Genomic DNA, 27,799 nt, shown 5'->3' with positions numbered 1-27,799 from the left:
ATTCAACTATAAACGTCCCTTCTCAAACCATTAAAAATGATAGTTAGTAGCCTACATTGATTAACTATGCACATGCTTATAATATGTCTTGTGGTATGGCAATGAGAAAATGCAGTAATTTGTATTAAATAAAGGAAAATACTGAATTATAAATTATAAATATATTTTATTTTATCAACTATTTATTGATGACTACTAAAATTAAACATAAAAAATATTATAACATATAGAAGTATAAACTTAAAATATATTATGATGAAAACTACAAATGGTTTAAATAAATCGGATTCCACCATCTATCCTAATAACTTCTCCATTTAGAAACGGATTATTAACAATGCTTAAAACAAGATTTGCAAATTCTTCTGGTTGTCCTAATCTTTTGGGACATGGAGTCATATCAGCAAAATAGTTTTTAACTTTGTCTGGTAAATGATTTAATAATGGAGTGTCAAACAGTCCTGGAGCAATCGAACAATGTCTAATGCCATGTGAAGCCAAATCCCTTGCAAGAGGTAATGTCATTGCAGCAATAGCTCCTTTACTGGCTGCAAAAGCAACTTGGCCCATTTGCCCATCATAAGCAGAATATCCTGATGTATTGATCACTACTCCTCGTTGACCATTTTCGTCAGTTTCATTATTTCCCATCAAGGCGGCACCCAATCTGATAACATTGAAACTGCCTACAGTATTTACCATAAGTACATCAGTAAATTCTTCTAAGCTATGGGCACTGCTTTTGTTGAAATTAAATACTTTGCGTGCAATACTTATACCGGCACAATTGACAATCAAGTCTAATTTTCCATGGAGTTGTTTACATGTGTCAATAGCATTCTGAACATCAATTTCAGATCGTACATCAGTAGGAACAAAATTAGTGTTGGGACCAATTGTTTCAGCAACACTTTTTCCTTTTGATGATTGTAAGTCACACATTATTACTTTGTATCCATCTTTTACCAGTCGTTCAACAGTGGCTTTTCCTAATCCGGAAGCAGCTCCTGTGACTAAACTTACAAGAGCCTTAGACATGATTGAATTTAATAATAATCTGAAATACAAATAAATCTTTTATAATATAATATTATATTAATATCAAATGTTATATATCCTACACATATGAACATTGATTTTAACACTTGTACAGTTAGCAATTGTTGTGTATAATGTTTCAATAGGTTACTAATATTGATTTATACAATACTAGGTTTACACTACTACATTGTGGCATATAGAGTTGAATATATTCATTTAAAAGGTAATGCTTGGGACGGAGTGGGGTCGAATGAATTAAAGCAACGGTTTTTATATGTATCATCCTCAATTTAAATCTGGCCATGAGCAGCATCTCTTTTTGGGTAAGCAACTAGAGAAAGAAACTACCATCATTCAAACTAAGCATGGCAAAAAATGGAAACACAAGGCACCTAAATATAAATTAAACAAAACAGGCAAAAAACATTTCATTAAAAAAAAAAACTAACTTGATTATATACCTATAAAAACTAAATATTTATAGTAAATGAATCTTATATCCGGTTTTTACTCAAGTTATATTAAATTATTATATCTATTATCTTACTAAAAACTCTAAGTAGGTAGTGAAATATAAAAAAAGGTTTGTTATATAAACAGGTTCTATTTGATTAGATTTGACTTTAAATGATCATGTTATTGTAGCAATTTATAATTTGGAATTTCCACAGCAAAATTGAAAATACCAATTATCGTATCTTGTACATCAAATAAAAATAGCTTTGTTTTTATAAATGATCAAAAAAATATGTAGTGTCTAGTTGTTTCAATATTATGTTTTGGGAATCGAGAAGAAAGATATACAAAGTAAAAAATAGATACTAACAAAGTTATAAATATAAAATGGAATTTGATTCAAATTTGAATTGAAATTTATTAATATGTCTAAAAACGATAGGTTAATTCATTATTGTCTGTTGGGCATGAAAGTGTACTGCTGTTGAGAGGATTATTTAATTTATAATAGAAAGTACTTTAGTGTTATATAAATCGTTGTTATAATTTTAAACCATGCTCTGTACATTTAGGTTTTTAGAAAATTCGATCTTCGCACACTCATGTGTACTTTATCAAACATTCAAATGTTTAAATTGGTACTCACTTAGTGGGAAAAACGTCGGTGTAATAATTAAAAAACGGTCATCATATTTGTGCGGTAACAGGTAAATTAGTAAATTACTAGAACGAATTGGATAATTCGGGATTATCATAAATTAAATTTCAATTTATTATCGTTACCGAGTATTAAACTTTATTCTATGTATTAGCCATTAGGATTCGACGCATGTGACCACTACCGGCCCCGCTGAGGTGCTAAACAGTAAACTATCTCATATATATCTATATAATACCCAAATGAAATAAAAATTATTTATGATCGCCGGTACTGGGAAACGATAAGAAAAGTATAAATTCGATGATAAAATCAGATCAATCAGATGACATTTTTTTTGACCCACTGACTGACGGACCGATTGGATTTAGGTTGGTACGTACGACTATCGTCCGCTGCGACATGCCACACTGCGCGTGTTCGCGACGATTCGGTTGCCGACGCTTGGAAAATATTTTCTGTATTCACGGAAACGGCAAAACATTATTCGTTTTCGTTTTTGTCGACGGCTGTTCGTGATTCGTCGTTTCTTCGTCTTCCCTCTGCGGCCTGTGCCTGGTTGACTATTGTTATTATTTATTATTATTATTACTATTATTATTTTCTTTTATTATTATTAAATTTGATTTATTTTGTACAATATTACATCGTCTTAGTTTTCTTTTCTCCGTTATTGAATAGAATCTCGTGATTAGTACTTTTGCGTTTTTTTAACTGTCGTGCTCTTTTTTAGTTTTTTTTTCGTTCACCATTTGTTGCGTCGCCATCGCCAACCAGTAATGTCTTATGCGGTTTACTTCACATAAATCTTAGTAAAAATGTGATATTCGGTCTCGGGACAACGGTCGTCCCCGTCCGACTGGACCGGTGTCGCCCCGTTTTCGGCCTTTGTCGTCGAAACGGACACCGGCCCGACCGCCGCCGTAGGATTTCTATCTTGGTCTAAGCGAACCCACGCTTGCGCCTTCTAAGTGAACCGGAATAAAGACTTGACTGGACACCCGTTGTCTCCATACGTACACTTCGAGTCCCTACGTCAAAACTCATCTGTTCGTGGTCCGGTCGTCCTCTTCTGCACGTCTGTCGCACTTAACGATAGGTACACCATCGACACTAATTTGTTGTCGGTACGGTCTTCTCCGCCCAAAGAAGAAAGCTTCAAACCCTATTGAAGCTTTCGAATCGGCATTCATGGAACTATGAACCTGGATTCATTGTCATATACGTTGTCGCAAATCAGCTATCTCGTTGCTAATTTGTCGAAAAAGAATTATAAGTCAAGCGTTCAAGAATTAGTGGATGTAAGTACTAAGTAGACAACGTTTAGATTTATCATGTTTACCTAAAATAACTTATTTATGTATTGTATATTGATAGCCAGCTAGGGTGTATTGCATAGTTATCTTATAAATGTATAAATTAGGTAGGTACCTAATATTGGGTTTAAAGACAACTATCATCTGGATTCACATTGTAAATAATTCCCCACAGGTAGCCATTAGTCAGTGACATGAATATGAAAATAATATCATATTTTATCTTGATGTTTAAAACTTTTGTCTTTTTATTGATATTGAATATATTTTATTAAAATTATCAACAATTATATCACAATATGTGAAATATAAGCTTATTAGTGTAATTGTTTTTAATGCTAACCAATTATATTTTTCTACTTAATGACAATCATAGTATATATCAGTTTAATCCATTGTTTTATGGTTTAATTTTCTTTAATTACACATTGTGTAAGAATGGTTATTTTGTGGTGGGGATTCAGGAAATTAACTCACTGTTAAAAGATATAATAAATTAATTGAAATATTAAGAAAATTGAAGTATTGTGCAAGTTTAGTTATTATAACTTAAACAATTACTTATACAAATTAAGTCTTTTAATAGTTATTACCTATTTACTTTTTTAAAGATATATTTGAGGTTCAAATATACTAATTACCAATTTACTCTACATTTACCTACCTAAAGTTACTATGAGCGATTTTGAATAATTATATACTTTTGGATAAAAAACTGTGTTTATTTATTTTATGTTTAATAATTAAACCAAAAAAATCTTGATTTGCTTGTTATTCAATTGTATCTAAAAAAATAAGTGAGCTTAGTGTAATAACTAAGTTTTTCTTTTATAAAAAGTGGTATATACATTTGTAATTGAATCACTTTTTTACATATAAATACAACATACAATCTTTTCACATATTAACCAACATTCAATGAATGTATATAAACTAAAACTTGTATTATTAATGTTTGGTATATGAATAACATTAGTATGTAAGAATTTAGAATGTGTTGATAGTGTTATTTTTCTTTTTTGTTGGTGTTTATTTAAACAAACATTAATAGATGTTTTATCACTATATTTATCATCAATAGATTTAAAAGTTTTTAGTTAGAACGTTAATTTTATAACATAATATTTGTTGACATGCGAAATAAAATGTACTTGCATGCACATATGAAATAATTGTTATGGTTGACTTGCATAAATAAGCCCTAAATTGTTTTAATATCATTAATAGTGCATTGAATAATAAAATACATGGTGTCTTTTTGTGTGTGTGATTGGTAATAAAAGATGACAATTTGCATTATCTGCCATAAACATATTTACTTTTAATATAGAGCCTATTATTAGTATTAAATATTTGATGTGCTATATGTAATTTTTGTTATTAAATACTTAACAGTTTTTATTTGATTTTTAAATTGAGTTAGTATGTAAGAATGTTATATCAAAATGCATTAAATGCAAAGATATACAATTTAAGCTTTATATAATTTTCTCTATTATGGGTTTTAGGATAACTATAGAGTTTACTGTACATACAAGAATAATATTTTAAACTTTTTTAAACTTAACCAAATATATATAAAAAAATTGGTTTGTTGTTTTTAAAGAATAATAGAGACTTGATAATGGCCTTATTATAAGGTCTATTCATCAATATAGTTCAATAAGCTATCTACACATTCATTTATGATTAATTACTCGATCTATAATTTAATATCAAAATATATTTCTTCAATCTTAATTAAATTGATTTATAAAATTTTCTATTCATCTACTCAGATGTTGTTATTAATTGTTAGTTTTTGCAGTTAATATCTTATTTACATCAGCCAAAAACTCTTCTAAAGCAGTTTTTGAGTTTTATGGCAAGATCTCTACCATTTTACTTAGAATTGTTGATCAAGTTAAGGAAATGCCTCATTTTGTTCTTGGATTTTACAACCATCTATAATTCTTCAATATCTATGCTTCTATTTCTGGATTAATACACAATTCAGAGGGATAAACCATTTGGTGAATTTATCTATGATTATTTAATTATGAATACCTATATTTGATGGAAACATATTGTTCCAGGTTTCATTTAATTTTATATAATTTGGCAATAGGGTTCTCAGTTTCTTCTACGATGAAAAATGGTTTTCATTATATATCCATAGTGAAACATTATTTTGTTGGTCGATTGATACATGTGTGTATTGCATATTAAGCCATTACCAGACATTTATTTAAGCGTATTCATTATTTTATGTAAGATTACTACATTTTTATTATATTTCCATGGCAGTAACTAATATTTTAATCTAGATTATTATACTTTGGCTACATATTTATTGGATTTTTGGAGGAATTTATAGAGAAACTAAGAAATTTGTTTAGTTGAGCTTAAAAATTGGAATCAATGTACGCTCAAAAACACAATCAAAATAACATGAAATCAAGGTTAATCTAGTGCTGCAACTTATTTAGGGCCCCAAGATAAAATTAAATTATGAGTCCTATAACTATAGAGTATATAATCTATAATGCTTGCTATATTGACATTTTTTTTGTTGTTGAAAAAACTAAAAGGTATGATAAATGGTTATTTATTATTTAATTATTATATTCGATATCATTGAAATAATATCTGTATTTATATTTATCTATATTTGGATAATTAGAATAAACTTGAACAACATTTCATGTAAAAATTGACAATTTAAAAAATAATTATAATAAAAATATATTAATATTCAATCAAAGTTCATTCTTCTTGCTTTCATGTTTGAAAAATTTGTTACAATTTTTTCTATATTTATGTTTTGTTGTTTGTATGACCCTGTTCAATATTTAAAATTGAAATATTGATCAGTCGCTCTTATCTAATTGAGTTCTTTAAATAGTTTTTTTATTATCTTAAGTATTAAGTTTTGAAAGACCATTATGAAGTTGCTAACCAACCGACAACGCCAAATAAATTATACATGCTCCTAATATATCAGAACAACTTGTAACAGCCATTTTCAAGAATAAATGAGGTCAATGCTTGGATACTATTTTAATTTTATTGATTGATAGTAATTGGTTTGTTAAATCAGAACTTATATCTGGTTGATAATCCTTTAACAGTAATTTCATCTGGTCTCAAAAGTGATTAAGGTTTTAAAAAATTAAAAATATTACAAACATTATGTAAGTTTTTAAATTGATATTTAAGTTGACATATTATTGTGTCAACAATTGGAAAATTACTTATATTTTAAAATTTTTTTGTGCGGTATTTATCTTTCTATCACCCACCATCTACATCATAAAAAAAGTCTTGCTTATTTTTGGCGAGCCTTTATTGTTTCTCGAAATACTCGATTTAATTGCCAAGCTGTTTGTATTTTCAATTATACTACAATAGTTGTTCCTTAGTAGCTGTATACAAGTATAGGCATCAGTTAATCTATTTAATATTTTCTAGAGGTTAATGTCTTACTGCCAGTGCCGGATTAAGAGATTTGGTGTCCCTAGGCCCGTATAACATAATGCTCTTAAAAAAACATTTTTGTTTATCAACAAGTGATAAGGACATTTTGCCCTAATATACTTATAATAAACTTCTTATACAATTTGTTTGTAAAATTTATTTTTTTAACATGATTTAGTTAAATTAAAAATTATATAAAATTCAGAAAAACGGTTATAATTAAATTTTTAGAATTTTAAGGCTCATTGTGTTCATATTCCTATACTAAAATACGATGCACAATGCTTGCAAAGCCATAAAAATATAATATTTCAATTAAAATTAAATAATGAATAACTTAGATGAATTTTGATTAACATAAATATATCTTCAATAATATAATTGTTGATAATTACCTACATTTTTGGGAAAATAGTGATTTGTGGAACGGATATAACATGCTGCCTATTTGTGTTATAATTAAAAATTACAATTTATTGTAACTATTGTAATATTAAATATTAATTAAAGTAATGTAAATTTGTTATTTTCTTGATTGTACTGGACGTCATAGATGATAGATAGCGCCCTTTATATGATTTAAAATTAAGGCATCCCTAAGCTCGGGCCTGATTGTCCTTTACGTTAATCTGGCACTGCTTACTGCTACAAAAGCTTAGAGACATGCAAAGCACGTTATACTTGTTCAAACAAACATAACATGAGTAAATATTTGAAAGATTCTATTATTTTTTTTTATTTATTGAAATATGATTTACATCAACTTAATTTCTTGATAAACTTAAGTATGTTAATGATTGTATAGCTCCAATTATATCTTTCCTTTAATGCAAAAATGATATATTTATGAATGTCTAGCTTCCCAGCAAGTAGGAAACACTTAATACTTTTAATCAAGGATGGAAAGCATTCTTAAAAAACGTTATTAAACAAAAAAAAAACTAAAACAATAATGAAAAGATCCTGAAAAACAAAAATAATGTTATAACAAAATAAAAAACGAAAACAAAAATAAATTATACCATGAAAAAAAAATATAAGAATTACATTTCTGTTATAATAAAAAAAATACAAATAATCATGTTTACAAAATGTATGATAAACATTAGGTTATAATTTATAAGAAAAAGTCATTCTTGGTTGTAACTTGTTATTAAATATTAATATTATACCAAAATATTAAATCATTATTATTTATTAAATAAAAAACATTTTATTTTATTTTTATTTTTCATCAATGTTTATCTTCTGTACTTACTATTTACTATTTAGTATTTTTGTTTAATTCGAAAGAGCAAATTTTTAATTTTGATGTTTAGATATATTTTATACCTACAACTGTATGTTAAACTTTTAGGAGTTCAGGATTATTTTTATTATTTACTTAAAAGTGTTTCAGTTTACCCATGCACTTTTAAAATTTAAAAGTATTTTTATTTGAAATTTTGAATTTTATGATTTTATTTTACCTATATTGTGTCGTACTACTATAATAATTTATAAGAATAAAAAAAAAAAAAAAAATTTCAAAAACATTATTTGGAAACAATATAAAAAAATAACATTTTTGAAAACGTTAAACAAAATTATATTTTTTAAATCAATAAGCAATAACAAAAACGGATAAAACGTTTTAATTCTATATTGCTTGTGACTTGTAGGAATGTGCTAAATGATGGCTAAATAAACTAAAAAAAACATCGGGGAACAGCTTGTCAACCTCTTGATAGTTATTTTGTGAAGTAATGTGGTATCAAATTCATACAGATCTATTTTTGGGTTTTATTGTGTATTATAAAGTATTTTCCCTGAGTGAATTATTGGGTAATTCCTTTCACTATATTTTATTTTATTTATATGTTTTTCATGATACAATTTTGTTTTTTAATTTATAATTTTTTTATAATATAACAATATGTTTAAATAAATAAAATAATAATTCTAGATATAAGAAAGTTATAACATATGTACTAGTTACTATAACTGAATAGTGACAGCAGCTATGTATTGGAAGATTAAGGCATTTGTGATAATAACCAATATTATAATTACCAGACTTTTTTTAAAATAATATAGAGTATGTAATTACAACAAAGTTATGTTTATTTTTCAAACAACATTCTTATTAAAAATAGATATAACTGCATGGAATAACTTAGAAATATTTAATTAGTATTTAAAGTTTATAAGCACTTAAAATTCTATTATGAAATTTAATTGATACTAAATTAACTCAACAAAATAAGATCAGTTTTTATTTAGTTTTTATATTTATTTTTTTCTATCTATAGGCAATCCAATTGCAAGGATTCGAAGCAGATCGACATTTATTGCGCTGTCTTCTTTCTCACATAGATCTTAAAGAGATTGAAGGACCGCGGAATATATCGCATAAGGATTACTACCAAGTTCAATTGTTGGCACAACAGTGTACAACTCTTTTAAATAAGCCTTCCCTCACTTCGATTTTGTGTTTTGCACTTGACAATCCACTTAATATACAAAAGGTAATTAAATTAAATTATTATATGATATATTGAGTTTTAGATATTTACTTTTATGAAATGTAATTGATAGCCTCTTAAATCATCAATACAGCCATTAAAACCATCAATACAGCTATTTGTCCAGCTGAGTAGGATATTGCATCTTAGTCTCGTTCAAGAAGTTGTTTTTGGACTCGTTTGTTTGGAATCAGCAAACTATTCAACATTTGCATTACAATTTGTAAAACAAAAATTGCCAGAATTAATCAAATCTTATATTAACTCAGGTAAAAAAGTACAATTTATTTATTTAGTTTTCCATACCTAACTTGTTATACACTTAATTATATTTACTTATTTATTTTATTTACTTAGATATTAATACTGAGCAAGTTACTGGAGGAGGATTGCATGATTCTAGTCCTGAAGTATTACATTTAATATTAAGTCACGTATTTGCTGTTGATGATCAAATATTTGGTATGTTTAAAAATATTGAAGCTACTTATTAATTTAAATTTTTTTTAAATTGTTTTTTCTTAATTTTAGGCATAAGCAAAGAAGTCAAAGAAGTTTTATTAAAAAATTTACGCCGTGATTTTCCGCTCGAAGTTGCTCCTGTATTATTGGCTCCTTTAATATATTCTGATAATCCAGATCGCCCAATGGATAAAATAAATCAAGATATGTCATCTATTTCCAATTCAATGGTAATAACATTTCATTTTTAAATTGACAATTCATTATACAGTTATACCTCCCCTTAACAGACACCTCCCAATAGTGTATTTCTTGGGGGCTGGGAAATTTTTAATATTTTTTCTATGTAAAAACCTTTTAATTAAGGAAGTCTATATTTAAAAAAATCTAGGAATAATGGGGATTTTTACACAAAGCCAGTATTAGACATGATCGATTTTGTTTTTTAGTACAACTCAAAAACAAATAACTGTAGTATACTCCGGCCCACGAGAGATCACTGCTGGGCGGTGACTAAAATTTGTCTGTTCTTGCGCATCCCACGTATTTACAGCGGTACTAGGTGGTAGAGTGGGAGAAATGTGGATACAAAACTTAATCATTTGTATGAACGAAGGAGTAGTGCTCTCTCGTGGGCCAGAGTATAGTAATTCAAATTTTCACAAAATATTTCTTTTAGCATTTCCAAAATTTAAAATAATTTTCTAAGTATTTAATTTTTTTAGCTATTTATAGACAATTTTGGATTTTTATATTTTTAAATGTTGATAACATTTTTTTTTTGTTCAGAATGCTTAAAACTGAATATAAGATTCTTTATAAGTTGTGCATTTATCAAAATTTAATTTATAATGATATAACAATGAATTTAAATTGAAAATATCCATTACAATGGTCCATTTGACACATGCTCACCTTGTTTGGCATTGATATTATATTTTAAATGTTAACTATAATATTAATTTAATATTTTATTTGACTAATTTGTAAATTGTTAAAACATTAATTCAATTTAATATTTTTTCCTTTAAAAAACATTTACCTTTTATGAATTTCAAAAATTTACTCACACCGATAGCAGAAAAAATTTTGCTGACCATTAATGTCCACTATTTACATGTTTCACTGTATTTACATTATTTTAAAATGTTATTTTATGTTACAGTTGGATCCATCACTAGCTGATTTAGTTATGGAAATGGGCTATTCTATTTGTTCATCTCTAGAAGAATGCCGTCGAAATTTGTTATCGGTAATTAGTGGAAATGGTTCTTCAGTCATTTTTGGCCCTTCATCAATTGCAAAAGTGTTATCAATGATGATACGAACACATACTGGGCTTGACACTCAATCAAATTTGACATACTGGCCTGGCGACAATGCAAACCATGATCTAGAGAAAAGCTCTATTAATTGTACAACATGGAATGTTGAAGTTTTTGTTCATACAATCAAAGACTTGGTATTAATTTTTTACTTTAATATTTTATGTTCCTTCACAATTATTATAACTTATTACATTGATATTATGATATTATTATGTATATATTATAGAATCCATCATTGTCTTGGTCAGATGTTATCAAAGAACTTGACCATAATGATTTTATTATTAAAGATAGACAAGGTTTAGTTCTTCTTTTTACTGCTTTGCGACTTGGCTTAAAAGCCCAAGGATATCATGCAGATAACTTTCCCGTTGAAATGATTTATCGACATTGGTCAAATTCTGAAGCACAGGTAATTTTTTATCCTAAATTAAAATTAATTTATATAATATTAAATTTCTTTTAAAATATTTTAGATGTCACTTGTCCAACTTATATTACAAAATTCTGATGTTTTTTGTTTTGCTGATTATCCATACCGTTCTGTATCAATCGATTTGCTGAAAGTAACCCCAGAAGCAGATAATAAAGATATTAATAATTGGTAAAATCGTAAATTTATTTCTCATTGTTATTATTTAGTTGTCAATTTTTTTTTAGGCGTTCAATTGAGCTTGTTGATTTAATGTTGTATTTGGCTGAACGTGGTCTTTATTATCAAGTGCAAGAGTGTTTAAAGTTTCCAGCTCAAAAATGTCCCGATTTATTGGCCCTTGCTCTAATTCAGTCTAATGGTCCTTTGAGTATGGTCAGGCATGAAATGATAAGTGGTCTTATACCAATATTTCTTGGAAATCACAGCAATGCAGGTGTCATATTGCACCATGCATGGAATCACCAGGTATCATTTGATTTCATAAATATCTTTTATAGTTTATTGTTATCTTATTATTTATAATTTAGAATGTCGGGCTCAGACATACTTTAGTGCAAGCCATGAGTGATTGGTATGTGCGTAGTGATCATGACCATGTAAAACTTTCCCGCATTTTAGATATAGCTCAAGATTTAAAGGTAAGAATAATTATTTTAATTTGATTGAATTTGATTATTAATTATTAATTTATTTTATTCAGGCATTATCTCTATTGTTAAGTGTTCAGCAGTTTGTATTTGTCATTGATTTAGCTTGTTTAGCTTCACGACGAGAATACTTGAAGCTTGATAAATGGTTATCAGATAAAATTCGTGAACATGGCGAAAATTTTGTTTCTGCTTGTGTTAAATTTTTGCAAGTATGTAATTTTTATTTACATATTCAAGAATTATACATTTTTAAATTTATTGTTTATTGATATTATTAGAAAAGATGCCCTCAGTTAGCTGGATCTTCAACCAAAGATGAACATTTGTCTAAATACACTCCTTTGTCATCTGAGACTGTTCTAACAATCTTAAATTGTCTACGCAATGTTACTGGGTAAGTTGAACTTTTTTTGAATTTAGTTAATTTTTATTAACAGGAAATTAAACCTAAAATTTTGGATTATTGATATTAAAATGTTGTACTTAATTTTTAATTAATTAATAATTAATATGTTAATCCATATTATATAAAATTGAGTGAAAATTTAAATAAAGGTGATAGAATAGTTTTATTTATTTTTATAAATGCCATTTAAATCTGTTATGAAATTTAATTACAGAACTATTTCACAAGAACTCTCAGATGCTATTTTGCAAATGGTAACAAATTGTACCAATATGTATATGTCAAAAGTAGTATCAGCACGTATTAATTCAACAGCTCCGCCACCAGCTATCCTCCGTGCTTCACAACATCATCGACTAAATGAAGGGCCATCATCACAAGTATTAGTTGACCAACTTACTGGGTTGGCTACTAGTCTTGCTAGTCTTGGATTAAATTCTTCAGCACAATCAAGTTCTACATTTAGTTTACCTGGTTTGTATTATATATTTATAAATTGCTTGTTTAAATTAAAATCATATAAATATACAATTTTATAACTTAGGCTCCTTAGGGCAGTTAGTTCAAACACCTGGATCGCCATCTCGTAATAATATCGGTAATACATCTGGACATGGAGGTTTCTCTATTATGACCCCTTCATCTTCAAATGCTCCAGGTCCTGCAGTTTCCAGTCAATTATCTGGACCATCTAATATGCTTGGCCGATTACCACCTCACCAGATCAATCCATCAGCAATAGTGAAAGCTAATCATCCTAGTCAGTATTGCATAAAAAAAAAAAAAAAAAGTAATAAAACAAGAATTTTTTATTTTTAGTCGACAACAGTTTATTTGTTGATGGTAACATGCCAGTCTCTGTACCTAAAGACATAGAAGATGAAGCAAATAGTTATTTCCAACGTATTTATAATTTGGCACCCCATCATTCACTATCAATTGATGAAGTACTAGAAATGTTAAAAAGATTTCAAGAATCTCCAGTTAAACGTGAAAGGGTAATTGATGTTATATACATGTAATGTGTAACAAAACTTATGTTACTGTGGTTGTCATATGAGAAGAAACATTTCATTTTAGTAGCAGTCAATCGTAAATGTAGTTGGTGACCACTTACCTTGAAGCGATATTACACAGGATAGTTTTCACATACTAACAGCTGTTAGCGTGATATTAGAAAATAAATATCTTATTTAATTGTTTTAACATCTTTTTTTAAATCCCACAAGGTAGTATCACTTACGTGGAGTCAGAAAAAAATTATTTAATTTAATCATTTACAATTGAAATGTGCGCTCTTTGTTGTGTAATATAAGTAATATTTCCAGCAGTGTCACCAATCTCAAATACATTTGGCCGCTACTAAAATTATAGTTGCATGAAAGATATCACACTAATATAATAAATATTTTATACATTTAAACACATTTTACAAAATGTCTACAATTCTAGTCTTATTATACATGATTTAGTAGTTGTTAACTCACTTAGAGAAATAAATTAATACATATTGCTGATCTAGATCTTGTATTCCTATGACAATATTTCAAAAGGGGTTATTTCATTTAAATATGTTTATTAGACAGTATCTTTCAAATAATAATTATTATAGCTATAATAATAGTCTTTTAGCTAATTTTAGTTATTTTATTTAAATGCTTAATCAAATATATGTTATAAAATATTTTGTATATTATTTATTTTTTTAACTAAATAAATCTAATATATACAGTCTATTTTTAAATAATTTAAAATATTTTTAATTTTATAGGAAGTTTTTTGTTGTATGTTGAGAAACTTGTTTGAAGAGTATAGATTTTTCCCAGCATATCCTGAAAAAGAATTAATAACAACAGCTCATCTTTTTGGTGGTATTATAGAGCATGGTCTTGTTTCGTAAGTAATATTTTTTAAAGTTCATATGTTATAAGCATTATATATTATAATTTTTATGTTTATAGAAATTATAAAGCTTTGGGTCTTGCGTTACGTTTTATTTTGGATGCATTAAAGAAGAGTCCAAGTTCTAAAATGTATAATTTTGGTATAACTGCATTGGATCGTTTTAAACATCGTTTGAAGGATTATCATCAATATTGTTCTCACATTTATGCAATTCCTCATTTCCAACAGTTCCCACAACATCTTATAGAGGTATATTATTTTTTTATGTTATTTACTTTAAATTTGTAGACATATTTTGAAAAATACTTCAAGGACACTAGCAATTTTACTATAAAAACTACTCATTTTTTAAATTATCATTATTAATTTCAGTATGTTGAGTATGGTAAAACTTCAAATGAACCACCATCTAGAGTAACAGATTTAGCTGGAGCAAGTAGTAATATTATATCACAAGGATCATTCATGCCAAATTCTCTTAATGCTTTCAAAGCCCAAAGTATCACTACTACCACAGCTACTACTACAGTATCATCTTCATCTTCTAAACTTACTACTACTAATGCTGTGTTACCATCCAGGGTTAGCAAAAACATTTTATTAATTATGTTTCATTGTTAATATTTTTCATGTAATGTATTTTTAGCCATCAATTGCAAACACAACAAACATCGATACTTTGTTAGTGGCCACAGAACAAGAGGACAAAATGATTGCACCTGCTGAAAATGTTCAAGATAAAATTGCTTTTATCTTTAACAACTTAAGTCAAGTGAATCTGCAAACTAAGGTTCAAAAATAATAATTTTTTTAAAAGCATTTACAGAATATTTTTGTTACATTATCATAACTTATTTTAATTATTTTTTCATAATAGTGTGATGAAATTAGAGAAATTATCACCCATGAATGTTTACCATGGTTATCACAATATTTGGTTATGAAACGTGTCAGTATTGAATTGAATTTCCATACTTTGTACTCTAACTTTTTGGATTGTTTGAATAATGAAGCCTTGAATTCATTAATAATATTGGAAACATTCAGGAATATAAGAGTTAGTAATGATGTTATTTAAATCTTCAAAATTAATTAATCAATAACATATTTCTTTTACTTTTAGGTTTTGTTAAAAAGTGACAAAGGAATGGCCAATTTTTCTGATAGGTCACTATTAAAGAATTTAGGTCATTGGTTGGGAATGATAACATTAGCAAAAAATAAACCTATACTATTGGACGATATTGACCTAAAAATGTTATTGGTAGAAGCATATAATAAGGGACATCAAGAATTACTATTTACTGTGCCATTTATTGCTAAGATACTAGAATCATGTGCTAAAAGCAAAGTATGTCTTGTATTAATATTTTTTTCTTCTGATGAATTTAAAAATAATATTCTTATACATTAATTTCTATTACATTAAGGTATTTAGACCAAGAAATCCATGGACAATGTCTGTAATGAACTGTTTAGCTGAACTTCATGAAGAACCAGATTTGAAATTAACTTTGAAATTTGAAGTTGAAGTATTATGTAAAGCTTTAAACATAGAACTTAAGGTGAATTTTTTGATTTATTTTATGAAATTCATTTTTGCACATATTACATTAGTATAAGAATGCCCACGCGACTAAAACTGTTAGTGTTCGCACATGTCAGTAAGACACTCCATCTACGTGCAACAAGTTGTACACGTAATGAACTAAAATACATTTTTTTTCACAATACATTGACACTATCAGCTTACACTAATAATGTGTATTAAAATTATGTATGAATCCAATTACCCAACAATAAATATAAAAATATTATACCTGTGTGCTAGCCCTAAAATAAGACTTATTATAATATAAATATGATGATTTTATAAATGGTAGCATTTAACAACTGGCAAATATCTAAAGTATACTTGATTTTTCCTAGAGGGGATCTAATTGTGACAATAGTTTAGTATGTATGCATAAAATTGAGCATTCTTAAACTGAATGAAGTATAGTCTATTTTATCTAGTTAATCCTTAAAGTGCTTTTGTAGTATGAAATATTATAAATATATTATCTATTTAATCGATTAAATATTTAAGTCGAAATTGATTTTTTAAAAAAAATTTTTGAACTTGCCTTAGAATGATTTCAAAAGTCTAGCATGTATATAAAAGTTGAAAAATAAAATATAAAAATGTCTGCAGCACAGTATGGTAATAATGTAAAATGTGTGAAGTGCATTAGAAGGATTTAAAAGACAATCAAATGAAAATTTAATTCAATATCCGGGTTACTTTCTCTAACCACTATCAAATTTGATTTAGTTGATTATAATATAACAATTTCTATCATGGGTGCCGGGTTTTCCTATTTTCATAGAGTACTCAAAATCCTAAAATTATTTTATTTGTAATAAAAAAAAAATCAACAAACATTACTCGTTTATTGGCTTTATTTTTGTATATTTTTATAACAAGGTAAATACATTTTAACGTATATACTAATAATTAAATTTACAATGTACAGTATTTTTATATATAGAGTATGTTTCCTTTTAAAGGTAACAAAATATTTTTCAGTACTGTGGTTTCAGATTGATTACGGTTTTCAGAAAGAAATAAGGAATACCTAAATATACATTTTTTGATGATTTTAAAGTTTTTATATCTTTCATTGTGGTGTGTGTGAGCAATACAACAAAAATAAACAAAATTAAAATTAAATTTTTTTAAGTCATTTTGACCTTTTAACTTAAGACCAAAACCAAAATTGATTGAATGACAATGTACAAATGTTTTAGTTTAAATCATTGAATTTTTTGATGATTATCCTATGATTTTACAAATTTTTATGCGATCCATGTATTTTTTCACTCGGAATATTTAGAAATTAAATAAATTGATTTTAAGACTTAATTTGACTTGAAGTATACGTTTACTTCAAATTTTGTTTTATATACTAGGAATAGTGTAAACAAATTGACACAGCATTTGTAACTTCTATTTATTTAAAAACTGAATTAATATCAATACTTATCTTACAAATTCTTCAAAATTTAGCCCATCATTCTCCATGCACGATAGCAGACGACACATTATTTCCATTTGGGTAGTTGCTAAAATGTGTTCTCTTTGAATTCCTGTACAAGTATTTACAATTTTATATTTAAATTATTTGAAATCGCACGAAAATTTGTAAAATCATAGGATAATTGTTGAAAAATTCAATGATTTAAATTAAAACACTTGCTTGTTGTCATTCAGTCAATTTTGGTTTTAGAGCCTTTTAAGGTCAAAATGACTTTAAAAAAAACCATATATAAATTAAAAATTATTATTTCCATGTGTATAATATTAACATATTAATTGTTAATGTTGTATTTATAACTAAAGGGTTTTTGACCATCACAGCACCTCAATAGTCCGCGCCCATGATTACTATCCTTAGAAATAAATGCTCCATTTGTTCTTTGTTTAGATTTGTTTTTATATTTAATGATTTATTATTTAATTCACAATTATTACATTCATTACTCTACACAAGTGTATAAGTATTATTCTAAGTCTAAATAGACTTTTCGGTTGAAACAAGTTCTCTGGTTTTTATTGATAGATTGTCAATAAATTGTTCTTATTTTTTCATATTTTAAAACGTAATTTTAATATAAAAATGATTCAAATTAATAATAATATAAGAAGTATTATGTTTGAAGATTTCTGTAATAACAGGTTTTATTATATGTAATAATTTTATATAATGTATATATTTTTAGACTTTTTACCGACCTAAAATGTCAGCATCTAATGTGTATGTTAAATTACTTTTTATTTAGCTTATTAAAAACATTTGTGTTATAAATATTGTACAGTTAATATCCACTAATATCACTAATAATTATTTTATATTTTAGGATTTGACTGCTGGATATGTTCTTAAAGATCCAGAAATAGCAAAGAAATTAGAACCTCAATTATCTAATGCAGAAAAATCTAAACCTCGACCTCAAAGTGCTCCAGAGCCTCCAAAAATGTCTGTTCCTACACCCCAACGCCAAACACCAATTATTCAAAGTAATACATATTTTAAATGATTAAATGTTGGCTTTACTTAATGCTCATTTGCTTGATTTATTTAAATAACATACATAAAATCGTTTTTTTTACAAATATGTCATACAATCAAAAATATTGTAGAGCTTTTAAAATACTTGGTTTTGTGATGAGAACGGCTTCTGATTTTAAATTAGAAAAATCTTTAAAAGCACTCTATTGTGCGTTAATTCGTCCAATTCTCGAGTACGGTTCTGTTATCTGGAACCTGCATACTGCTTATGACGCTTACTTAATTGAAAGAGTCCAACGTAGGTTTTTGAGATTTGTTGGCTTTTTATTAAGAGTTCCTCATGGACCTCACGATTACACCTATTTCTGATTTCCTTAAATTAAACTCGATAGCTGATTATAGAGTTACACTTGACCTTTAGTTAAGTTCCTGCATGGGTTGTTGAGTGGTAAATCTGATTCTCCATACCTTTTATCACAGTTAAATTTTTAAGTTTCTCATAAACACACCAGATCTCATGTTCCAAATTGCTCAACCAACTATTTATCTAATGAACTATAGAGGCGTCTTAAGCTGTACGAACCCTGATTTTCTTTTACCTTAAATACCTTTAAGTTTATCTTATTTTTTTGTTGTAATTAATTATATTGTAATAATTGTTATACATTGTAAAAAGGGAAATACCCGTTAAATAATAATATTATTCTCTATCGTTTTTGTAATGGAGGATTAAGATCACTCAAAAAATGATTCTGCGTGAATGTGTTTTTTTTATGTTGCACATGGGCCAGAAAGAGATAAAACAAACAGTGCACTGGCATCCTCGGCTCTTGATAAAAGTTCTTTATTCAAAATTAATTAGTATGTTTTTAATTTTTCTAAAATTCTACCCATGTAACCATAATAAGTGCATTTTATTATCTTTATAAATAATTATTCAATTTGTGTTAACAAAGTGATAACAAATTATTCACCTACAAGCTGAATTCAAATATTTTCAATTAAAATAACAACACTGAAGATCTTTTAATTTATATATTTTATTAAATAAGTTTTGGAATCTATTATAATTTATATTTTATTTAATTATGAATAGTTTTGAGGAAACTGTGTTGCTCCTATAATATAGGAATAGAAACCAATTTAGTTAGCATAAAAAAACTATAAGTGACAAGTCTAATTTGAGTTCTATGAATTGATTTAGATTTTTTTTGATAAGATGTCTTTTACAGATTAATCTTAAGTTTGACTATTTTGATATATAATAATATGGTATGATTTTTTTTTAAGTTATGATTAGTTATATGTAGCTTTATGTTTATAATTTTATGCTGGCTCATGTTCAAAATAAATTGCTATTATACTAATCATTATAAACAGTCAAGCTCTTTTTACATAGAACACCAAATTTGTATTCAATTATTTAAAAATTTACAGCAATGTTTTCCATATTATTTCCTTACAGTATAATAATAGTAGCTACTAAAGGTATAGTACAGCGGTCGGCAACTTTTTTGGACTCCCGGGCTACATTCATAAGATAATAAGAGTTTGCAGGCCAGACAAAAATAAAAAATTTTAATATTTAATTACACTTTGTTGTCGTAGAATTTAAAGCGAGCCGCTAATTACCGACCACTGGTATAGTAGATTATTGATAAAAATACCTAACAAATTATTGGAGTTTTATATGGCAATTGTATTTTCATGTGTTACCTATATTTAAGTATGTAATTGTTTTATTAGTATAAAAATTAACTAATAATTTTAATATTTCCATATTTTCTTTAGCAACCTTTTGTTTATTGTAGTTTAGTATATTTAGTTATTGGTTGTATTTATTGTTACTTTTGTTAGGACTCATAAATGATTTATATAATTTGGAGACTTTTAATGTTTTTTTCTTACTCATTTCAAATACATAAAAATATTATATTTACTTGTTATTGTGTGTAATGTTTTGAGTTATTTAATATATTTGTTATTTAAATTTAAAATTTATAAAAAATTGTTGTATTAATAATATATGGTTTTTTTTTTTAGCAATCGTTGCTTCCCAAGCTCAGCAACAACAGAATAATAATGCAACAGTTCCATCAGTAAATTCTAATACTCGATTCAATGATGAACTTGTTGGCCATGTAGTGGCTGCTGGTGGAGTTACAACTTTAACATCTACTGGTAGTATGGGCATTAGTGGTACACCAGGCATGTCTCCACCACTACCTTTGGTTGAGCCTAAGTTTAATTATGTTACATTCAATACTACTAATTCATCACAGATAATGTCTATGATTGTTATTAACTCTCAAGTAAATTATTTTTTTAGTAATGTTGATTTTTTTTATGCATTGAATAATTATTTTTAATTCATTGTTCTATTATAAATATTTAATTTTAGATTCCGCTGTTTCATAGTCAACCAACATTAAAGACTTATGTACGAAATGCCATAGAACGGTCAATCCAAGAATGGATAAATCCTGTTGTCGAGAGATCAGTAAAAATTGCAGTAATTACCACAGAACACATTGTTAAAAAAGTAAGTTTATTATTTATTATAAATGTTTAACTTAAGCAATTCATGAATTCAAATATTTAGGATTTTGGTATGGACCCAGATGACACCCATTTACGTAAAGCAGCGCATTGTATGGTAAGAAATTTAACTTCTGGTTTGGCAATGATTACATGTCGAGAACAAGTCATTCAAACATTGACAACTAATCTGAAGCAACATTTTATGAGCGTTTTGATTGTATGTATTAATAATGTTATTTTTCCATAATAAGGAGATTTTATAATATTTAAATTTTCCCAATTAGTCTCCATCACAATCTCAAAAGGAAATGATTGATCAAGCTTGTACCATGTGTGCGAATGATAATTTAGAATTAGCATGTGCATTTGTCCAAAAAACTGCAACTGAAAAAGCCGTAATAGAAATTGACAAATACTTAAAAATTGTAAGTAATATTTATTATTATTTAAAATTTGTATTATTTATGGTCTCAGTAATTAGAGTGTAACTATTTCAAATTCATGTTGCTTTAAATTTTTGTGTAATTTTTTGCTTATTCATTTTAATATTTAGGAATATGATAGGCGCAGTATGTCAAGAATGGAAGGTCGTCGTTATTGTGATCCACTAGTATTAGGTGGCCAAGCAGAATATCTGCCAGAAACTCTACGTAATAAAGTTGGTTTACCACCACCTCAGATGATTGGAGTGTATGAGGAATTTGCAAGGAACATACCTGGTTTTCAACCATTAGATCGGGAGGCTGTTTCGTTGTTCATTCCCAAATCTGTAATTATTTTTAATGTTATTTAATTTTTTGTGCTCAACTTGTTTGTTTGTGATTTTTTAGGGTTTTCCACCTGATGAGATGACAGTAGTTTATGAAAAACTCATTAGTGACATTGAGTCACTTTTACAATTATATATTGGCAACCAACGAATACTTTCTAACACAACACAACCATCAAATTTACATAGTGTTATGGAAGCAATGACAACATTAAGAAGATCACGTGATATTGTTACTGCAGGAAATGTTGTTAATAAAGTAAATTAACTACTTAGATTAATGTTCCTTCTATGAAATTGTATTATTTACATTTTTTACATTTTATTATTAGACCGTAGAAAGTTATTTAGACGGTCTTAGTTCATCAGCAAACCATGATTTGGATATGAGTATCAGATACCGTGATATACATCTCAATATATTTAGAGCTTTTCAAGATCCTCGTGCTTACAATTTACAATGGACTAATAAAACTCTGACCAAGTATATTATTTGAAATTATTTATTTTACATAAAAGTAATATTTATATTTGTTGATTCCTAGAGCTCTCATGGAATCTAGAGATGAGTTACGTTTTAACATTGATGCTATTGATGTTTTAATACGTGCTGGAATGGTGAATATTAGCATGTATGACATGCACTTGGCTATGTCTATGGATAATGGTGCAAATTATGTAGCCATGGCATACATAAAACAATTTTTACAAAACTATTTGATAGATAATCGTTCTAATTCACCTATAACTGAACATCATCTCCAAGCTACTATTGATGCATTGAATGGCATTGTGCTTAGTGGTCGCCCTGTTCCTGATGGGTTAGTGATTGAATTATTTCTTTAATGATATTCTGTAATTTGAAATGAAAAATCTTTATTAATATTTAACTTAATTATTTATTTTTTAGGTTGACAGCACTTCTGGAAGCAATTAGATCACCACAAACAGAAAATAATGCTTCAGAAAGAATGGCTAGTGGCAGTAGTAGTTCTTCAGCACACATTCAACATGGAATGCTACAGGTAAGGTCTATCAACTATACAATTTTAATAATTTTAAATTTGTGAAGATAAAACTTATTAACATGAGTCAATTTTTAGGGTAGAGACTTTGATGATCCTCCTGGATTGTTGGAAAAAACTGAGTTTTTACTTAAGGAATGGTTGACCATTTATAGTTCAGCACCCAATAGAGATCCAGGAAAAACTTTTAGTGTATACATTCATCAAGTTAGTTGTAATGTACTTACGGTACTAATATATTTATTAAACTATTTTATTTAAATTTTCTTATGCAAATATAGATGAATGTCCAAGGAATTTTAAAATCTGATGACATCATAACTCGATTTTTCCGCCTCAGTACACAGATGATGGTTGAACTATGTTATAGACAGATACCTGATCAAACTCAGTCTCCTTCCACTGTCCGTGCTAAACTTTTCCATACAATTGATGCCTATGTTAAACTCATCGTGCTACTAGTTAAACATTCTGGTGATGCAACTGCCATAACTACTAAAACAAATCTTTTGAATAAAGTAATTCTTTTTTTGACTTCTAAAGTACAGGTACTTCTATAACTAAATATAAACAATGTTTAGGTTCTTGGAATTGTTGTTGGTGTTTTGCTTCAAGATCATGACGTCCAAGCCACTGACTTTCACCAATTACCATACCATAGGATTTTAATCACTCTTTTCCTTGATTTGAATGCACCTGATCCAGTATTAGAATCAATCAATTATCCTGTAAGGTTTTTTAATATCAATAAGCTATGGATAATAGTAAAAAAATTAATGCTTGTTATATACAATATTAATATTAATATTATGATGTATGATAAAGCCATATGATATATTTTGTTTTAATTATTGTTTTATTCTTATTATTAGATACTTGCTGCATTTTGTCATACTTTTCATCTACTTCGACCAAGAAAAGTTCCAGGCTTTGCATATGCGTGGCTGGAACTTATATCTCACAGGATATTCATTGGTCGTCTTTTGGGATTAACTCCACAACAAAAAGTAAGCTTTAATGATAGTATTAGCTATTTAATGAAAGGCTAAAATAGTTATGCAATTAGTTAATTCTACATTGCATTTTTAATTTAAAATATTTTTGAGGGGTGTGGAGCCTTTCATTATTTGCTTTTCTATATGTAAATAATTACATCGATTTAGCGACAGCGTGCTTACGATCAAACTCCGGTTACTGATGTTCAGGGTTGGAATTTCTATGCTCAATTACTCATTGACCTGTTCAAATACCTGGCTCCATTCTTAAGAAATGCTGAACTTGCCAAGCCTGTTCATTTGTTATATAAGGGAACATTGCGAGTGCTCCTCATTTTGCTACATGATTTTCCCGAATTCTTGTGCGAGTTCCACTATGGCTTTTGTGATGTGATACCTCCAAATTGCATTCAGGTTTGTATTTGTTATTTAATAAATATTAAACATATTATTGTTATTCATTTGATTTTAGATGAGAAATTTGATATTATCTGCATTCCCACGTAACATGCGTTTACCAGATCCATTTACACCAAACTTAAAAGTTGACGTGCTTCAAGAAATATCTTTGGCTCCAAAAATTAGTCCAGATTTTCAATGTTACATCCAACCAGCTAGCTTTAAAAAAGTAATAAAAAAATAAATATTTAATGGCAAAGTAATATTATTGATATTTTTTTGTTTAGGATTTAGATTTATATTTGAAAACTCGAGCTCCAGTTACATTTTTGTCGGAGATCCGTACTACGATGCAACAGAGTTGTTGTGAACCAGGAATGCGTTATAATCTTTCACTTTTAAACGCAATTGTTCTGTATGTTGGTACCCAAGCTATTCAGCATATTCGCAGCAAGGGTTTAGTTCCAAATACTTCTACTATTGCTCATTCTGCGCACATGGATATTTTCCAAAATTTATCTGTGGACCTTGACACAGAAGGTATAACAAATTATAGTTTTAGTTTAATTATATATGAATAATAATATTATGTAATTTTTAAAACATATATCTTAATATTATTTTAGGTCGCTATTTGTTTTTAAATGCTATTGCAAACCAATTACGTTTTCCTAATAGTCACACACATTACTTTAGCTGTACTCTTTTGTATCTATTCGCTGAGGCTAACAGTGAAGCTATTCAAGAACAAATAACAAGGTTAGTACCTATTGTAAATATAATTTAAGAATTTTATTTGGCTATATAATTCAATTGGTTAATAAAATTGTTACTTAATTCTTAATTTTATTACAGAGTTCTTTTGGAAAGGTTGATTGTTAACAGACCTCATCCTTGGGGCTTATTGATCACATTTATTGAGCTAATAAAAAATCCAGCATACAAGTTTTGGAACCACGAATTTGTACATTGCGCTCCAGAAATTGAAAAGTAAGCAATACTTTGTTATTTATATGTAATAATTGCTGTTTGTTTATATTTTTATAGAGTCTTTAATAATATTATGATTTTTAGTTCATTATTGGCTACTACTATTCTATTATGTTGTTTAAAGTTAATTTATATCAAAATTATTATTAAATTTAATTTAATAATTTGTTTAAAAATGAATCTATAGGTTATTTGAATCTGTTGCCCGTTCTTGCATGGTACACAAACAACCCAACACTTCAACAGATAGTGGAGATTTACCAGATTTATAAGCATTCAACTTTTATTGAATAGGTTTAGTTGAATAATGAAGTCATATAATTTTTTTATGTTTTATAATGTAAGGAAATATAAGAAACAAGTTTTTAAGTAATTAAGAATATATTGTATTAAAGTAAGATCAAATCAGCAAAAAACAAAACAAATATATATATTAATGTATAATTATTTTCCTTTTTATATTGTTTATGCATGTAACATATGAAGTATACATATTTATTAAATGTAAAGATTAGTCACCAAATATATTAAAGGGTAGTGAATTTTTAATTATGTAAAATATTAGTATTACCTATAATAATAATAATAATAATTATAAATAGTATTTAAATAATATTATGGGTTTATTTTACTATAATCCTGTGTTCTTCATATTATCCATCCCTATATTTTCAGTGAGTTTGTTTTCATTTAACCTTGTGTATATTCACATAAGTTTCACATTAAGAATTACTTAGATTTGTAGAGAAGTTTAATTTCAATAATTTATTTATTTGATTTGATCTGATCATCAAATTGAAATTAGTTTGTTTATATTCTGAATTCACTTTTTAGTTTTTAAATGCAAGTGTTTTTATTTACTCGTGCAGAAAATGTGAAATACACGAGCCTAAAACCATTAGTGTTGCCGCCGCCATTTTATTTTACATATTTTATAGCGCATTTACACCTTGCTTATAAAATAATCATGATTGCTAAACACTAGTATATATAAATTATTTACTCAATATTGTAGTGTTATACATTACACACATCCATTGCTATAAAAATTTGCGTCATAAACTAGACCGTCGACTAGCACATTTCAAAATATTTAACTTTCTGGTTACTTCTACACAGCTTATATTTTATACACGAACGTACTTTTGAATGCTGATGATGAAATATTATTCACGAAGGTCGTGAATTTTTCCATAGTATAATTTTGTCATCAACATTTTTTACGAACGGTGAAGCTCTAACGGGACAATTGAAAATAAAAATAGGTAAATCAATGTCGAATGCATCATTCTCAATTGAATATTTTTTGGTCATATTGCGCTTATTCACTGCTGCTTGCCTGCTTCCATCGTTTACTCATTTGTAAATAATTTCTAAATCGTATGTTGTGTTAATATTTGAATTTTAAAAGTTCTTGTAAATTAATTTCACAATTTGTTTCTCATATTTTTTAATTCATTGGATAAAAATGTTGTCTAGTTCATATATTATATTAATAGGGTAGAAAAAAAATATAAATTAAAATATATGTGGTTCTTATAATATCATGTTCTAAATAAATAATAATGGTATAAATAATCAAACAATTGTGTTCCAATAAAAATGTTAATATAATATATCTACGATAAGAATAGCCAAAGCAGTGTCGTCAAGATTTGGTGCCCAGGGCAAAATTAAAAATATTTGCCCCCTTTTTTATTTATCGTTTATATTATATGCCAGGGATGGCCAGCGAGAAGAGACTCGCAAGTCACCAAATATATTAATAAATATGGGAGAGTCAAAATGTAAAAAAAAAAGTCATACATACTCATACATAAATTCATATTAAAAAATTTTTTATGTAAAAATGTTACGATAAGATACGAGCCGTAAAAGTATGATGCAAGCCGCGATTTGACCACCCCTTTTATATACTATAAAAAAAATTTTGGCATCCCTTTTAATCATGCGCTCGGGGCGTATGTCTCTTAGGCCCCACCTCCACAGCACGGCTCTGAGAATAGCTGTCTATAAACATACACTAACATGATGCGTAGAATTAATTGGGTGTCCGGGTGGTGTTCCATTATATGCAATATGACGTATTATTGTAACAGAATTATTAAAAAAATTAAAGTTTCAAGTTTGTATATTTTAGACCTAGTTGCACCACTGGCTTATAGCTGGGACCCAACTTACTACCTTTTTATAGCCGGGACCCAACTTACCGCTTTCAAAATGGACAAAAATTATCACGGACTCAATTTACCCATCTCCGTTTTATTTTAAACATTATTGAGTTGATTTCCAACTTTAAGAAATATATTCCTAGCTATCCCATGTGTGATTGTTTTGAATATTACTTAATTATACAACTTGTATAAAAGGAATTGCTGAGAATTTTCTTTTGTATTCCACTGTAGTTTAG

The 27,799-nt window shown here is 27.6% G+C and overlaps 2 protein-coding genes across 8 annotated transcripts; one reads left to right on the top strand and one right to left on the bottom strand.

Annotated features, from left to right (window-relative positions):
• Positions 1 to 140: 140 nt before the first annotated feature.
• Positions 141 to 3,667, bottom strand: LOC113550064 (3-hydroxyacyl-CoA dehydrogenase type-2-like). Of its 3 annotated transcripts, XM_026951675.1 has the most exons (3): positions 2,144 to 2,440; positions 780 to 1,057; positions 141 to 686 (listed from the first exon to the last, which is right to left on the bottom strand). In XM_026951675.1, exons 2-3 carry the CDS (start codon positions 1,036 to 1,038, stop codon positions 274 to 276), a joined length of 672 nt encoding a protein of 223 aa, XP_026807476.1. In that variant the 5' UTR covers positions 1,039 to 1,057; positions 2,144 to 2,440; the 3' UTR covers positions 141 to 273. The 3 variants fall into 3 exon arrangements, with proteins under 3 accessions (XP_026807476.1, XP_026807475.1, XP_026807474.1); XM_026951674.1 differs by lacking the exon at positions 2,144 to 2,440 and adding an exon at positions 3,645 to 3,667 and having other exon boundaries at positions 148 to 1,018; XM_026951673.1 differs by having other exon boundaries at positions 164 to 1,057; positions 2,144 to 2,444.
• LOC113550062 (CCR4-NOT transcription complex subunit 1-like) lies at positions 2,660 to 25,805 on the top strand. Of its 5 annotated transcripts, none has more exons than XM_026951672.1 (42): positions 2,660 to 3,456; positions 9,219 to 9,434; positions 9,526 to 9,700; positions 9,789 to 9,893; positions 9,963 to 10,123; positions 11,059 to 11,355; positions 11,448 to 11,633; positions 11,698 to 11,825; positions 11,882 to 12,122; positions 12,185 to 12,295; positions 12,358 to 12,516; positions 12,586 to 12,701; positions 12,928 to 13,187; positions 13,258 to 13,473; positions 13,533 to 13,711; positions 14,485 to 14,609; positions 14,675 to 14,867; positions 14,991 to 15,200; positions 15,265 to 15,408; positions 15,496 to 15,675; positions 15,742 to 15,969; positions 16,049 to 16,183; positions 18,519 to 18,678; positions 20,714 to 20,982; positions 21,072 to 21,212; positions 21,273 to 21,428; positions 21,496 to 21,636; positions 21,765 to 21,980; positions 22,042 to 22,239; positions 22,313 to 22,464; positions 22,526 to 22,801; positions 22,891 to 23,005; positions 23,084 to 23,212; positions 23,287 to 23,523; positions 23,587 to 23,733; positions 23,878 to 24,012; positions 24,211 to 24,414; positions 24,473 to 24,628; positions 24,687 to 24,939; positions 25,026 to 25,158; positions 25,255 to 25,389; positions 25,577 to 25,805. In XM_026951672.1, the coding sequence occupies exons 1-42, from the start codon at positions 3,355 to 3,357 to the stop codon at positions 25,659 to 25,661; spliced, it is 7,305 nt and encodes a 2,434-aa protein (XP_026807473.1). In that variant the 5' UTR covers positions 2,660 to 3,354; the 3' UTR covers positions 25,662 to 25,805. The 5 variants fall into 5 exon arrangements, with proteins under 5 accessions (XP_026807473.1, XP_026807471.1, XP_026807469.1 ...); XM_026951670.1 differs by having other exon boundaries at positions 24,169 to 24,414; XM_026951668.1 differs by having other exon boundaries at positions 9,505 to 9,700; positions 13,267 to 13,473; positions 24,169 to 24,414.
• Positions 25,806 to 27,799: the final 1,994 nt, after the last annotated feature.

This window comes from Rhopalosiphum maidis, chromosome 1 (assembly GCF_003676215.2).
Source record: "Rhopalosiphum maidis isolate BTI-1 chromosome 1, ASM367621v3, whole genome shotgun sequence".
NCBI classification, from domain to species: Eukaryota; Metazoa; Arthropoda; class Insecta; order Hemiptera; family Aphididae; genus Rhopalosiphum; species Rhopalosiphum maidis.
The sequence above is the reverse complement of the archived record's forward strand: the minus strand, read 5'-3'. Positions and strand labels throughout refer to the sequence as shown.